The following is a 16,485-nucleotide window of genomic DNA, read 5'->3' as shown; positions in this document are numbered from 1 at the left end:
CACCATCTTCCTTGCACCTTTATAATAAATATTATGATCTCTGGTGTCTTCCGTTTTACCACCAACCTCAGGGTAACTTTCATGTTTGAGACGGTGATCATCACAAGCACTGATCAGATTTATTTAATATATCACGTCGTTTCCACCGTTTCGGTCTCAGGACACCGCCACATTCTTCGATCTTGGCAGCTTTAGGTGCTTCATCATAGTCTTTGTCTTTGTCAACAGCCTCAGAGTCACTGTAACAATCACCGTAGAAGGAATCGTCTTCACCCAATTTACCGTAATAATTCGATATTGATGATGTTGAAGTGTCTTCATCGTCTTCATGCTTCCTTTTTAGGAGTCCATCATTTTTACAAAGTAGGAAAGATCTACTTGAATTCGGCTGGAATATATTCTCACTTTTCACGTTATGGATTCTTCCATTATCTTCATTCTTCCGTAAATCATCAACCTCCTTCAATTTAAGTTCTTTGTCGAGATCGGAAGAGCCAAGAAAATTATTGTCGTAGTGCAGATCACTCTTCATTAGGCTAGTAGATTCATCGTTGTCCTCTAGCTTGTACGCAGGCTTGGCGATACAAGTTCTACCATGTCTTTTTAGGCTCTCTCTCCGCGTAAACGACTTGCTACATCGAACACAACTTATCATATTGCGCAGTGGATTTTTACCACAGTCATTCTTCTCGTGTTGTCTTTTATTCTTTCTCAAGATAAACTCTTTACTGCAAAACTTACACCTATGTTCTTTCGATACAGCGTCAGATCCCAAATCGGAATTCATATTAGTTACTGAGACTAATGCCAGATACCAATTGAGTGTTTTAAATTAGATCCAATACTTAAATAGAATTTTTTTCATATTTCATCAGCGAGAATTAATATATCTCATGCAAAAGTACTTTATGCATGTAGTTCTGCTTTTCAACAACAGATATCGCCACATGTTGCTTGCAGGTAAATAATATTTAGTTCTTTTATGCGGGATGCGGGATGCTCACTAACGATCGCAAAAGAAGGATGGCTTCGCTAGACTCCAAGGAAAAGGAAGTTCGTCTTGCATGTTGGTGCTCCACAGATGTCTCATGGCGTAATATTAATTTGACTGAGTAATGATATTTGTTAATTCCACCTGATAAAAAAATATTGCAAGTTTTGATTTAGTAGCAGAAATTATCGAATTAAATGTAACTTCAAATAAAATGACATGTCTCATTAGACAAAAAAAATCCATGCAGAGAGCGGTTCCTCAGAATAGTCAGTAACACTTGAAGAAACCACAGGAATGATTGCAAGAACACGGGAAAAACCATCAAAATATTTGACAAGAATAATCAGGAGCACACGGAGAAAACCATCATAATATTGGCAAGAATAATCAGGAGCACACGGAGAAAACCATCATAATATTGACCAGATTAATCAGAAGTACTCGGAGAAAACCACCACATGTTTTCCTTGATATCATAAAATTACAGGAAAAAAATATTTAAAAATAAAAATTTATTAATAAAAAAATAAAAAAAAATAAAAAAATGCATAAGTTTCTGCTAGCTTGTAAACTTATCATTGTTGAGCAAAGATAGAGTTCTTGTACTAGCCAGAAATTTATGTATTTTTTTATTTTTTTAAATTTTTTTATTAATAAATTTTTATTTTTAAATATTTTTTCCTGTAATTTTATGATATCAAGGAAAACATGTGGTGGTTTTCTCCGAGTACTTCCCTGAGCAGTTAGCAGCTGTCTCGCGTTGTAGCCAGTGGCATAGCCAGGATTTGTGTATGGGGGGTGTTAAGAAGCATGCGCCCCCCCCCCCCCCCCCCCGCCGAATTAAAGCGGTGGGGTCCGGGGGTCCTCCCCCGCCGGGAAAATTTGGATTTTAAGGTGTAAAATAGTGCTATTTTAGGAGTTTTCGGTACTTAAATTTAAATATTGTAATGGTGAAAATTTTTTAAATTTTAATATGAAATTTGTTTGAGTGATGAATAAGAATTTGGTGTTAAAGGGGGAGAGGGGGTTGAACCCCTAAACCCTCCCCCCCCCCCCGGCTACGCCCCTGGTTGCAGCTAGTATGTTTAGCCCCCCACATGGGCACTGAGAGGTAGAGCAGGCACGCCTGCCTCCCACCAAGCCGGCAGCGTGGCGGGGAGGGCGTGGAGGGGGAGCGCGAGGCCGCCCAATAAGAGGCGCCGCGGGCCCGCGCCGGCACTGCGTCCCGACGACACGACCATGAGCCCGCTGCTCGCCGCCGTCAGCGCCCTGGCCGCGCTGGTGCCCGCAGGTCAGTCCTCGCTGGTCGCCCGAGGCTCACGTGTTCATTTCATGTCGCGATGTATCCGACATCTATTGCCGGTGTTAGTACGTAGCTACATTTACTACCAAATGATTATGCCGTGACGTCTGACCAGCTACTTGTGATCACAGTTTTTCAACATATAAATAAATATGGGTTATCTAAGATTTTTAGTTAATTTGAACCACGCAACTTTTTTTTTTGTTTACACGTTTTGCTAGTGACTTATAAGTAATGGCGTTAATTAATTTTTACAGCAGGATTACACCCGAACATTGTAATATCTCGACAATTTCTTGCCGCAATAAGATTTATAAATATAAACAGTTATCTAGTCCTAAATGGCTTCCTACTCTACTCTCATTGGTTGATGTGGCATACGACCGTAAGAGAAATAAAATATATTATTTTCCATTCTATACACACGACCTGTCTCCCATGCGCTATTGTTAGGGCCATGCATATTTCGCAAAAAGATTCCGAGACTAGCTGAAAGTTAAAACCTGTAGCATCGTCTGTGTTTCGTGATTGGGTGAGTTTCTTTGAGGTACATTACGATTGTTAAAACACCAATCACAGTCATTCAGTGCGGTAGCAAATGCGTCCTGAGTGGCTCAGCCAAATAAGGCAACTACTTCTCTCACAGACGGCCGCCAATCACAAGGAAGAAACCGCTGGTGCACCTATACCTTGTTGCAGTCTAAAAGGCGTTCAGATTTATTCACGAATAATGCCTGCCCCTAGCTATTGTGAATCAGTAGGTTCGAAAACCTGGCGGTGAAATTTTGTTGGCACGACCTACTGTTAGTGTTATTTTTTCAATTTTGCACCCAGTTTAATTCGCGCCGAATTCGCATTGCTGCCAACGTATCAGTACGCGGAAAAAAACACCCTCATAACAGATTAATCCCAATCAGCAATAAGTACATTAAACAATACCAAATTTATTCCAACATTAAATAAGTTTTTTAATATTACCGTTTTAAAACAACTTTTTCTTAACTAAAAATGTAATTTCATAACGTAGTGATAGGCAGAGGCAAGGAAAGTGTTTAAAATTTAAAGAAAATCGTCTACAACACATTTGATGATTTTGAAGATTCAATTTTTATAACATTACTAATAATGCATTTTATTTCAAACATAGCATATAAATATCAGGAATGCTTTCCAGTATTTTACATGGTTCTGATAGATTTCAAAATGGCTCATTTGATCAGGAGGTGCTGTTACTACTATTAAAAAAAACTGATTAAGTTTCCTTGGATGCAATATTCCAGTAGTTTGGGAAGCACAGAATATGTGGTTGTAAATGAAAGTTCACGGGCTGTAACGGTTCTGTCCGCCCAGCACTGCGCCCGTGGCTGGTCACGCAGTGAGTGCACGTGTTGACACTGCCACTGCGCGACTGGTTCCCCGCGGCAAAGCATGTTCTCCAGCGACACGACGCCTAGCTGCAGGAGCGCCGTCTCAGTGCGGTGTTGCAAGCCTGCCAGCGCCACCTGACCCTACTTAGTTACTGCGTGTGTTTCATTCAAACAAAATTTAAGTTCAATGTAAAACTGCAATTGCTTGTTTTACGTACATCTACCTGCAAACATATAAAATATTAATTAATTGAATTGATAGGGTTACGTTTGCATTGCACCAGGGGGGGGGGGGGGGGGGGAGGACATCAACATTCACTCGAGTAAATATCAAGGAGAAATCTTGGAAAATTTCGGCACATTTCATGGTCAGCTCATCGGAATCAACTTGGAGGAATCTCGCTTCGCTCAACTGAGTTATTTAACTTCCCAGCAATGCTACCAATTGTCCACGTGAAAATTATTCCTAGGTAATTTTATGTAAGAAATTTAAAACCGAAGCAGTTTGGAGGAACAAACCAGAGCAAATATATTGATTTATTTTATACTAGCTGAAATACTTGGCGTTGCCCGGGCTGAACATAGGCCGCAGAAGATTATTTTCTCTTTCGAAATCGGACGTAGACAGTAATTGTCTCCTTAACTTGAACGTCAAGTGTACAAAATTTAATCAAGAGTTTCCTAAATTATGATTTAAATGGTAGAAAAGTGGAATTAAGGAATATATTTCTATAACGAAGAAGGGTAATTTTATTTTTAACATCAAGTGTGAAAAATTTTATCAAGGAGTGAAAATTTCTCCCTAAAGGGGTGGGAAAGGGGGATGGTGTAATCTTTAATAACATCATGTTTTGAATACATTTTTTTTAAGGAAAATTAGATGCAGAGAGTAATTTTCCTCCTCGTTTGAACGTGAAGTTAGCAAGATGTTATCAAGCTGTACTAGTACTATACTTTAAGTGGTGGGAATGGTAGACTGGGGTGGCTTTTCGAAATCCCATATAGATAACTTGATATGAGTAAATTATAACTACATGTAGACGTTTTCTCTTTATTTAAACGTCCAGTTTGCAAAATGGCATCAAGAATTACCGTAATATTTCTTTAGGGGTAGTAAGGGGAATTAGGGGCGGTTTTTAGAAAGAACACGTAGACACGGAGTGGGAGAATTTTTGAAATTTGGATATCGACAGTTATCTTTTTACTTTTAACACCAAGTGTGCAAAATTTCATAAATATATCAATATCCTTTTTCAAGGGATGGAAAAAGGAAGACGGGGTGGTTTCTGGAACTTCATGAGGACAAAAGGATTGGGGTGGCTCTTTTGATATCAGATAAAACAGTAAATTTCTTCTTTTAACTTATTTGTGCTCAATTTTATTTATATGTGCCAACATTATGCTTAAAGGGATGAAAAATGGGACGGGGGGTTTTTTTTTTAAATCGCAATGTAGGCAGACCTTATATATTTTCTTAAATGATATGTTGAACAGTAATTTCCTTCTTATTTTGAATGTCATATCTACACATTTTCATCAATAAATGCCAAAGTTTTGCCTTAAAGTGTAGGGAAGGGAATAGGGGTTGACATTTTTTTAAAAACGGTAATTCTTACCCTTAAATTAAACGTAAAGTGTGCTAAATTTCCTCAAAAAGTACAAATATTCTGTTTTTTTTTAACGGGTGGAAAAGGAGTATGGTTAATATTTAATGTAATACAACTACCTCTTTTTTAGAAATAATTTTTAATGCAAAGTGAACAAAATTTCATCAAGTAATGTCAAAGTTATGATTTAAGGGCTTAGGAAGGGGGGACAAGGGTGATTTTTTGAAATCTCACCTAGACAGTAACCTTCCTCGAGTTTCAAAGGTCAAGTGTGCAAAGTTTCATCGCAAACGGATGAATGGTTTAGGAGCACATACGAGACAAACAAACATTCACACACACACACAAGCTATAACTGGGATACTTCGCATTGGCACGTTAAAAAAAGTATTTTATTTGTTTACTCTGTTTATTGAAGTGCTTTTGGATACATAATAATTTTAGTTTTCCCGTCTCGTGCGTACACGTGTAAGTCAGAAGGCTTCCCGGCACGTGAGGAAGACACACATAGCTGTCCATGCAAGAAGCACGGATTTTCCAAGTGTAGTCCACACACTGTAGTGAGTGTCCTTGCGCCTTGTTGATGGTCATTGCAAAGCGAGCCGCACCAGAAACTGCAAGCGTTTGAACTCGAATGGTATATCTGTCGGAGTCATTATGATGCGTGGCAACAGTACATTTTCTCCTTTAAATCTTCCTTTTAAAATTGTAGCTTCGATGATAGTGTTCATCATTTTCTTCACTAAAGTCTGGTACCGTTGAAAAGTCGCGGTTTTAAATTATATTTTCAAAGTATTATAAATCAAAAGATTTGACTAGTAGTAGTTCTACATAAGAGTAATTTTTCAGTTATTGACATTTATTCTCAGTGGTAAATTGCGTCTAAAAAAAGTCAGGCTAAAATTCAGGCAACGTGTGTAATATAAATTGTATTATGAATGTTGCAGTTAAAATATGTTGATTTATACGCAAACAAATTTAATACTGGAAAAACAGAATATTACCAAGGATTGGGTATATTATTTACTAAAAATAATCAAAAACATTTTATTTATTTTCATTGATAAACGTTATGTAAGCCGAAATGAAGCGATCTCTCATAGAGCACACAATGTAACTTTATCTTACTGACACTTTGTAATGTTTCTGCAACTTAAGGACACTGTGTTAAAAATATTTGTGCTGTTTGGAATGTTGTGACAAAATGTAGGTGCAATCAAAATTTGTTTAAAGGTGGAATGGCTAAAACTCACTGGTTGTCAGCCTCTTGTGTTACAAGTATTAGCAGCAGACTATCTGCAACACATACGCTTGAAGAAGCGAACCATTTGTGTAAATCTGCTACATTAAAAATTTCAAAGGGTTTCCAGCACCTCGCAAATATATTTTTAGGACTATGTAATGCGTTATGCTTCTACGGCAAAACATCTTGACATGTAAGTGTAAATATGTGATTCATGAAAAACATTAATGTAAATTTTCATTTTGAGCTACCATAATTTGAATTTAATTTGGATCGTTCATAGTTTGAAAACTCTAGAAATGTTTCTATGATTATTTTAATAAGCAGTACATGCTTGATATAATTACTTGTAAAAGTTCCAAAAAGGCAAATCTAGTGTAAGTGTGAATTGAGGGAACAATATAACTGCCCTTGCTTTTCACTCAGTTTGAACTCTGAGTAGTCTCAAGAGTACTTTGTCTCTGAAACAAGAACTGTTTTCCCCTTTAAAATAAATTTGGATTTTCACTAGATTTAGTGGCGAACGCTAGTGGAGGATAGGGGAGATACATCCTCCCTCCTCCCCGAAGTTAATAAAAAAACTTGCAGAATATCAGTGAAGACAGTATGTTACTGTGTGAGAAGCCACTTCACCTGCGGCTATTACTATAGGCGCGTATGTCAGTGTGTTAGGTATCAATAGGTAGTATTGTAAGTGGTTTTGAATACACGTGTTCAAATTTTAATAATTTTTTCTGTATTTTTTTTTTTTTTTTAATTTCTCCCCTTTCTCGAAAAATTATTCTTTGGAAATCAGTGCATTGTGCGGTATTTATTTTCGGCAACCTAAGAACTTAAAACTCGTAAACGTTTTGAAAGAAAGAGTTGGCTAGCTTGATGTTTTTGTCGTTCGTTTCTAGGAATATTCACCATAAATGTTTCAGATTATCTATTTTCCAATTAAAAACAAACAAAACACTTAGTTAAATAAAGTGTTTCAGATTTTGTTTAAAAACTTAAAAACTGCATGGCCGCAAAATTTGAGTGTTGAGAATCATAACTTGAGTTTCAATTGCAAAAAAAAAAAAAAAAAACACGAACACGCACCTGCACATGTACACGTGGCAGCCATGCTCATTTCATGCTACCAAAATAATTCAACATTGTCAAAAATATTTCCAAATTATAATAGTTTGCAACTATCTATACTCAATAGGCCACTCCGTTTTGCACCGTTCAATAAATTCTAAAATAATAATGTCTGAAAATTACTTTTTTAATTTAAGTCATTATGTTTATGTTTTCTTTATATTTAAAACTTAGTTTCTGATGTTGGCATTTCTCAACCGCAAAATTTATTTAGTGGCCTGTGCAGTTGCGCCCCCTGGGCGTGATCGAGTCTGTGTCCTGTCTGCGGCGGCTTGCTGACTCCCGCCTTCATGCCTTCTGCCGACTGAAGGCACTCGCTTTTAATTCACGTCCGTAGGCGTACCTTATATCGTATTGGCTCCAAAACTACAGTCATAAGCCCCCGGCTAGGTGTGTGCTTGTGTTAGTGAGTCCAAAATGATAAGTTTGGCGGTCACTGGCGAACATAATGAGATATCAGCTCTAAGCGCAATACTCTGTACCAATGCTCAGGCTATGGGAGCCATAACATTTTACCTATAGTGTAAAAATATACATAAAAGTGCAATGCAAGTATGTATTGTAGTTTCAAGATACCATTTGGCAGTTTCCATACATCAAAATTATTCTTAAAAAACATTTTAGCCCGTTTCTTTCAAAATTATATTCATAATATGAAACCTAAGAACAGAAATACTACTCCAACATCAATATTCTCTTGAATGCCGTTCGTGAACACATAGACTACAGTGACTAAGGTTGCGCTAGTACTGGAAAATTTTACATTTACATGAAATTCCATTCTATGTAATATTTGTTTTGTTATTCCTTGAAAATAACAGAAATGCAGATATAGGTACAATACATACAGTATGTACAGGCACTTGTGTACATTGACATCATATCCACTTATTTATTTGGCTTGATGGATGCATTGGTGCAAAACCCAGTTGGCAATGTCACTAGGACGCTACAAGTTTAAGGCTCTAGCTGCAGCAGGGTTCATCAGTCGCCTGTCACCGAGACAGTCTGGGTTCGAATCCCGCGGCCGGAGCCAGTGGGTTTTCTCGGAGCGCTCCCTCGCAGCCTCTCAGAGGTTAAGGCCCCTGCCCACCCCGGCACACACACGGTGCGCACAGCTACAGGGAAAACAACGCGATTTGAAAACTACTCTCGCCACGAGAGTCGGATCTATTTACGAAAAGCATTTAAGAATCCGCTGAGGGCCGATAAATAGTTTTGTTTCAGGATTGTATTATCAGAAGAGTTAAAATGACAAAATGCGTGTTTTCAGAGTAATATTTAGGCATAAAACAACCATACAGATTCTTGAAAGCATTACACCGTTATCCTCATTTCTCAGCCATATAATGTTACGGTCACCGCTCAAATTTGTAGGACAAGAAGACTGTGCGTCAGTTCTGAGCCTTGCGCTTAGAGGTGATACCGTGCTAGAAGCACATATGAGCGTCGTAATTATCATCCCGCCTCACTAGGCGGATCTCTTCCACCTGGCCGGGCGCCAATTGGCGTGCAGAACTCAGGTGTTGTTAACTCGCAATTTACAAACCAGCATTTCCTGGAAGTTTCTGATTACGAATAGCATTTAAGAGGCCACTCCAGTGTTTCAGGGGCACTACGCAACCGGCGTTAACCTCTTAAGATTCAATGCTATTTTCATTTTGCTTATAACTAATTAACTAATACAGATTTCGAAATGATGTTTGCGTGATATGTAAGACAATGATGCTCTTATCAAAGCCCCTTTCTTAAAAAAACGTGCATAAATTATGGTTTTATACTAATCTTTACTAATACGCATAAGTGTATTGTCTAGGTTTGAACCATAATTTATGAACGTTTTTGAAGAAAAGGGCTTTGATAGGAGCATCGTTGTCTTACATATCAAGCAAGCATCATTTCGAAATCTATATTAGTTAATTATTTATAAGCAAAATGAAAATAGCATTGAATCTTATGAGGTTAACGCGGGTTGCGTAGTGCCCCTGAAACACTGGAGTGGCCTCTTAAGAGCCATTGCACTGGTCTATACGAGTTTACTTTCATGGTTTTGTCTTTAACGTGTACTTATTTTTTTTGGACAGCGAATAAGGCTAAAACAGGTGATTCCGTGTTTCTTTTTAATTTATGAAAATCCTAGCCACAGCATTGTAAATGGCCTCGTTCAGGCTCCCGTTACGGTCACGTCCCTGGCAGAAGCCCTCCTGAGGCCTGTCGTGCCGGCTCGTCCGTCACGCCTGCTTCAATACAGGCTGGTCACGCCTGCGTCAATACAGGCTGGTCACACCTGCGTCAATACAGGCTGGTCACGCCTGCGTCAATACAGGCTGGTCACACCTGCGCAGAAACACTTCTGCGCAGTCGTGGATCAGCTGCTGTCCGTGCAGCTCCAGAGCGAGGATTGGTACCCGCGATTTGAAATCAACTTCAACTACAGAATTAAAGCCATGATTTAACTGTCGGTAAACAGATATACTAAACACGCAGAACTTGCCAAAAAAAAAAAAAATACTGTGCCTGCCTACAAAACAGTCACAAAATAATCAATATGATATGCATGTAAGAGGAAATTATTTGTATAATGCTTTGATTAATTTAATTACAATAAATTTATTCTACTATTAAAATAAAAAAAATAATTATGTAGGAACAATATGAATGTAATTTCATTTGAATGTCATACAAATTGCAACACCATAAATAATCACCTATGAGTTGTTGTGTTTGAACTATAATATGAGTTTAAATCCATTGTACTATTGTTTTAACCTTTGAATTAGGTAGATTATTTAATATATTTCATGTATTCAATGAAATAAAATTATTTACTAGGCGAGATGTTGAAATCGTGCTACAATATCGAATCAAATGAGAAAACGAAAGACGAACATGGTAATTCTCAGTGAAGTGCGGCACAGAGAGGGGGAGTCGGGCTGGATGCGCCAGTGGCCTTCAGCAGAGAGATCGTGCTCGGGCCGGCCCCTGGCCGCGGGTCGTGCCAGGCGCGGCTGTTGCGACACACGTCTGCGCGGCGAGTCCGTGGTCTGGACATCCCGCCTGCCGCGCTGCCGAGTGCCGTGTCTCTCGCGGTCCTGCGCGCAGGCGCGTCCCGCTAGAGACCGAGTTGTTCTAACAGGGTTCATTGAAGTGTAGCTACTCAAATAATTATATTCATGTGTTGAGCTTTGCTGTCATAAAATGTTGTATAAAACATAAATTATTCAGTTTTTTGGCGCCACAAATTTTTAAATATTCCAAGGCCAAACTTGACTTATTTAATGTAATGTTTTGCAACTGCATCTTGTATTTCTACGATAGTCCCTCCCGAGAAGTCTGCCTGGAGCCACTCCTGCCTGAGCGTGGGCGTAAATGCCTTGGGGAGGGGGGGGGGGGGGAAGCCCGCCTCCCTTTCCTGGAAATTAGAAGCCTGCACTGAGGGGCCCGCTTGCGCTTGCAAAAGAGTTACTGTGAAACGTGATTGACAAACGTTAGCATAAATACTGTAATTTATGGAAATCTTTCTGAATATTTTCAAGTTTTCTGCTTATTACATGCATCTAGGCCAAAATATGGGCAGTGTACAACATACAAGCACCCATCCAGAGATGACTTGTGTCGGTTAACCGCACGTGCATGTGCAACCCTCTCCCCACCACCATGCTTTCCGACCCTGGTCCTAGGCCAGCAACTACACAGTCACGTAGTGCAGCAGGAACAATCCAACTACAGACAGAGAAAGGAAAACCTGAGATCGCCCATACACTGTTGTAAATTACAGTACATTTACGGACTTTTTGCCGAAGAATTAACCACGAGTAACTGAATCTTCTTGGAAACCACGCCGTATTTTGATTTCCGAGTTGTATGTTTCGTTCTAAAAAAAGATAAACTAACACTTGGACAAAATATGATTGTTCTTAAGAAGTTTTTGAAAGGTTTGGTAATATAGATACAAACAAATATTTTGGATTCGTTTTCAAAGTAAGTGATCTCAGTGTCCGTCAATTTACGAAGATAGCCATAAATTTATGGATAATTTGTAATCAGTGTTGTTCGTAAATTGAAGGTGAAAATTGTTAACAGTGTACACTGCCTGGCGAGCAGTCCCATTGTGTGCGCACCACCCTGACATATCGGGTGTAGTGTGTGTGGGCTACACGCCAGGCCGTTCCAATTTTACTTCGGCCACTTCCGCATTCAGTGGAAACAGCCTAATTGTCAGTGTTCAAGACATGACTACTTCTTTTTTTGTTTGCTTCCCTGTACTTTCTTCCAATAAAAATCGACCACAGCTTAGTGGACCTCGAAGGTAGATGGGCTGCCTTAAGAAATATTCTGCTGCAGATGGCTACACGTTTTGTACCTCAGAGGAGGGTAGGCCAAGGAGGTGACCCTCCCTACTATGGAAGGGAGTTGAAAGTGTTGAAAAGGAAATGTAGGAGGCTGCATGCGAGGGCAAGGAAGCTTGGGGGAGAGGAGATAGAGGCGGAAATGAAGGCGCTTGGGAAGGAACTAGGGAGGAAATCGCGGGAAGCAAGGGATGCTTACATGGAACAGCTGATGGGGGAAGGGGGGACGGTAAATGGGACGGAGCTCTACAGATACATAAGAAGAGTGAAGGGTGAGGAGGGAATAGGGGTTCTCAGAGGAGGAGGGGGGCAGGAATATACAGAGGACAGGGAAAAAGCAGACTTACTGCAGGAGCAATATCTGGCAGTATTTACAAAGGGGGAGGCATGGGAGGGTAAAGAGGACGACAGTTTAATGGGCAGGAAGGCCTTTGAGCTGCGACTGACAGATGTAATTAAGGTGATCAGGAGGTTGAAAGGGAGAAAGGCAGCTGGGCCAGATGGTATAGGGAATAGTCATTTGAAGTTGGGTGATAGGGAGATTGGGAAGTACCTGTTGGAGGTTTTCAAGCAGTCTCTGGAGGAGGGGAAACTACCAATGGAATGGAAGGAGGCAGTGGTAGTTCCCATCTACAAGGGGGGAAATGATAAGGCGGAGCCAGGAAGTTACAGGCCGGTCAGTTTGACGTCCTGTGTAGGAAAAGTGATGGAGAGGTTGGTAGGAAGGTACATAAAGGGGGAAATGGAAGATCTGGGGTGGGTGGATAACAGGCAGCATGGATTCAGGATGGGGTTCTCATGCGAGACCCAGATGGCTGGGCTGTTGGAAGACCTGGTGGAAGCGGTGGACGGGGGGAAGCAGATAGATGCAATCTTTATAGATTTTGAAAAGGCGTTTGATAAGGTCCCCCATAGGAGGTTAATGGAAAAGGTTGAGTTGCTGGTGAGGGATGGAAGGGTGGTAAACTGGGTGGGTGATTTCCTGAGGAATAGGAGACAAAGAGTGAGAGTGGGTGAGGAAAGCTCCGAGGAGGGGGAAGTGACGTCGGGGGTGCCACAGGGGAGTGTGCTGGGGCCTCTGTTGTTCACAATTATGATAAACGATCTGGGGGAGGGCATGAAAGCCAGATGGAGGCTATTTGCAGATGACTGTGTAGTGTATGAGGTTGTGGGGGAAGGGGGATGTTTAGCAGAGGACTTGATAAGGTTGGAGCAATGGACGGAGAAAAATGGAATGTCCTTGAATGTTGGTAAGACAAAAGTTGTCAGATTTACAAAGAGGAGGAAAGTCACACGAAATGTATATTACTGGAAGGGGCAGGAGATAAGAGAGGCAGCAGGATATAAGTACCTGGGGGTGACACTGAAAAATGACCTAGGATGGGCGGAGCACATAGAGGGGGTGGTCAGGAGGGGAAGGCAGGCGCTGGGGTTGCTTGGTAGGACCCTGCAGGGAGCTGGGAGGAGGACAAAGGAGAAGGCATACTCCACATTGGTCAGGCCAATGTTGGAGTATGCGGCGGCGGTCTGGGACCCCTACCTGGTGACTGAGGTGAAGGAGCTGGAAGGGGTACAGCGCAGAGCGGCTAGGTGGGTGATGGGAATGTGGAGAAGGAGGGAGGGGCAGGATGGGAAACTGCATAGCCCAACGGAAATGATTAAGGAGTTGGGGTGGGAAACGTTACAGAGGAGAAGAAGAGTGGAAAGGTTGGTCAGGATGTTCAAGGTGCTGAAGGGGGAAGGGGGATGGGGGCAATTGGGAAGCAAAGTACATAGAGGGGAGTACAGAGGACGAAGAGACCACAGATGTAAGCTCCAGAGGGTGTGGAGGCGGACAGAGAGAGGGCGGAACACCTTCCTGGTGAGGACGGGGAGGGAGTGGAATGGGCTGGGGGAGGAAATGGTGGAGGTCAGGGATGGGAGGGAGCTGAGGAGAAAGCTGATGGAGGGGGGGGGGGGAGAGGGGAGTGAGTGGGAGTTCTTGCCACCGGGTGAAAGCCCAATTGCAGGTTAATAAGTAATAATAATTAGTGTTATGAAATAACTCAAAATTGTTTTAAACAATTTTTTTCTCAAGTGTATAATCTCTGTTATAATAACGTTTTCACCAGTTTGGTGCTTATCTAAAAGTAGTTTCACATATTTTTTAAAGAATATATTTAAGAAATTTCATTTACAAATGCGTGTTACCCCCTTATAAATCACCCGAAGCCTGTATTCAACTACGTGTTCTTGTTTCTGTGAAGAAAAAAAGCCATTACTGACATGTCCTTCCTTCCCGAATCAGGTTACTGACTTTGGCAGCGAATGGTCATAATTCAAAAATAACAAACTTGCAAGAGCAACAAAATAAATTGTAAACTAATATTGTTCACGAAATAAATACGATTATTAAAAATTATATACATATACTTAAGAGGCGAAATTCTAACGTGCGCCATACTATTAGGTAACATAGTACTCCATTAAAGTTCAGTAAGTTTCTGGTTCATTCTGTAATTATTCTCATCCATCGCTTGCCTTATTCTCTCCCATACTGAACTATACACCGACTGTTCTTTGAAACGAACAGTATATATTCTATCAGCTTCCTCCCCCCTTCCCAACTTGTTGTACCGAAGTGCGTATAGCTCAGTCCAGCCTGAAGGTGGGGCTCGGTCCACTGCCGAACTCAAGACTAGCGGCCTCTTCAGCAGACACGACATGGTACTAGCGGCCTCTTCAGCATACACGATGTTTAACTAGCGGCCTCTTCAGTAGACACGACATTGTACTAGCGGCCTCTTCAGTAGATAATAAATTGTATTAGTGGCCTCTTCAGCAGACACGAAAAGTGCAATGTTCCAGAGTTAAATATGGCGTGTGTGACGTAAGCAAGGCTTTTTTAATTTTAATCATATTTTATTTTATATTTTTTAATTTTTTATTAATATTCTACGTGTTTACTCTCGTCGGGTATTGAAAGGAGGACTGAAATCTATTAAGTAACTAAACATTTTCAGTAAGCAATTTATATTTTTTTTTTTCGGGGGTTTATGGTCTAAAATTAAAGATTTCATATATGTGGTCAAGGTCAAGGTCAAGGTTACCAGAGTCTTATTGGAGGCTTGCCTATGGCGAATTTAAGCCTAAATGGGAAATTTTAATTTTCTCGGAGGTATTTTTGAGGTTTTCTGAGTTGAATATTTTTGAGGAAAAAACGGGAAATCTTCCCTCAAAACTTGATTTTTTCCCCTCAAAATAGGGAAATTTCTAGGAATTTTGAGGAATTTTAGAGGTAACTTGATACCAAGATGGCCGCCGTGACTTGACAATCCAAGTTAGCGGACATAGGAACGGGCTCCGGACCCAGGACACAGCCACAGGAAATACTTTCATATACTACTTACGACACTCGCAAGTTGTGACCAGACTGAAACATCTAAACAATCAAAACCTCAAAAATATCCGTTAAAAAATTTTAATTCTCTCAAGGCATTAACTATCATTCTAACATATGTCGATAAAAAAACTTGCAAACATTATTGTTTGTTTTATGTTTTAGTGCGTACGCTATCACCAGAAACACGTCTTAGCTCTCGGTATATACGGCATTTGGTTGAAGTAATTTTGTGAATGGAACAGAAGTCGCATGGAACGGAAATATGTATCAACAATGATGTAATCTGTGGTGGAAGTTCATTAAGCCAAAAGGAAACGTTATAGTATTAACTGTTCAGTGAATTTTAACAGATGGGCATTATTTTAGTAAAATTCCCTTTTACAAATCAGGTCCAGGTCTAAGTATTTTCAAGTTTATTTTTCTTTTATCGGAGCAGTTGATTTATATAGTTTAAAATGTTGTTCTGCTAAACATAGAATTCTAACGGCGGTACAGAAACTACGTGTGATTCGTGTCAAGAAATGTAGTTAAAAACACAATTTGCGTATATATTCATCACGCTCGGCGTTATTTCTTTTTCCTAGCCTAACTAAACACTAAGTGTATTTTGGAGGGGTCCGGGTTAGGGAGAAGACTAAGTGCGTCTCAGGCCGAATCCTATACGCTTTACTCATGCTGGGTTTAAGCCATGCAGGAGAGTAGCATGCATCATGTGCTAGGAGGGGATTGGCCAGCCATGGCTGCGATTGGCGCCATGACTAATTCCCCTCACTTCTTTACTCTAGACTAAAAACTAGATAAGTTGGGCCCAGGTAAAACCTGCATAGACAAAGGGAAAACCCTGGGAACTTACATGCGGGATGCAAAATTTCATGAATTAACTTCATCAGGTTGGATACGGGAAACAGTGGGATGGTTCAGGAAGAAGAGTTGGACAGAGTAGAAAAGAGTCTATCATGCGGGGGTTGGGTACTTTGACTTTATGTCCACAATGGGTTTGGGAGGCTCTGGTTTGTTCGGGGGCGACTAGGTGTCGTTTCTCGCCAGGCTGCCAGCCAGCCTGGCGTTATTATTATTATTTCCTGACCTAACTTAAAGCTATGAGTGTGTGG

The 16,485-nt window shown here is 40.5% G+C and overlaps 1 protein-coding gene across 1 annotated transcript in view; it reads left to right on the top strand.

Annotated features, from left to right (window-relative positions):
- The first annotated feature begins 2,215 nt into the window (after nt 1–2,215).
- LOC134527470 (protein obstructor-E) overlaps nt 2,216–16,485 on the top strand; it is a 64,976-nt gene continuing 50,706 nt past the window's right edge. The window contains exon 1 of the mRNA XM_063360167.1: nt 2,216–2,285. Within this exon, the coding sequence (XP_063216237.1) occupies nt 2,234–2,285 (52 nt within the window). The 5' untranslated portion in view covers nt 2,216–2,233. The remainder of the gene's footprint in view (nt 2,286–16,485) is intronic.

This window comes from Bacillus rossius, chromosome 1 (genome assembly GCF_032445375.1).
Source record: "Bacillus rossius redtenbacheri isolate Brsri chromosome 1, Brsri_v3, whole genome shotgun sequence".
Taxonomy (NCBI): Eukaryota; Metazoa; Arthropoda; class Insecta; order Phasmatodea; family Bacillidae; genus Bacillus; species Bacillus rossius.
This window is presented reverse-complemented; position numbering and strand designations above follow the sequence as displayed.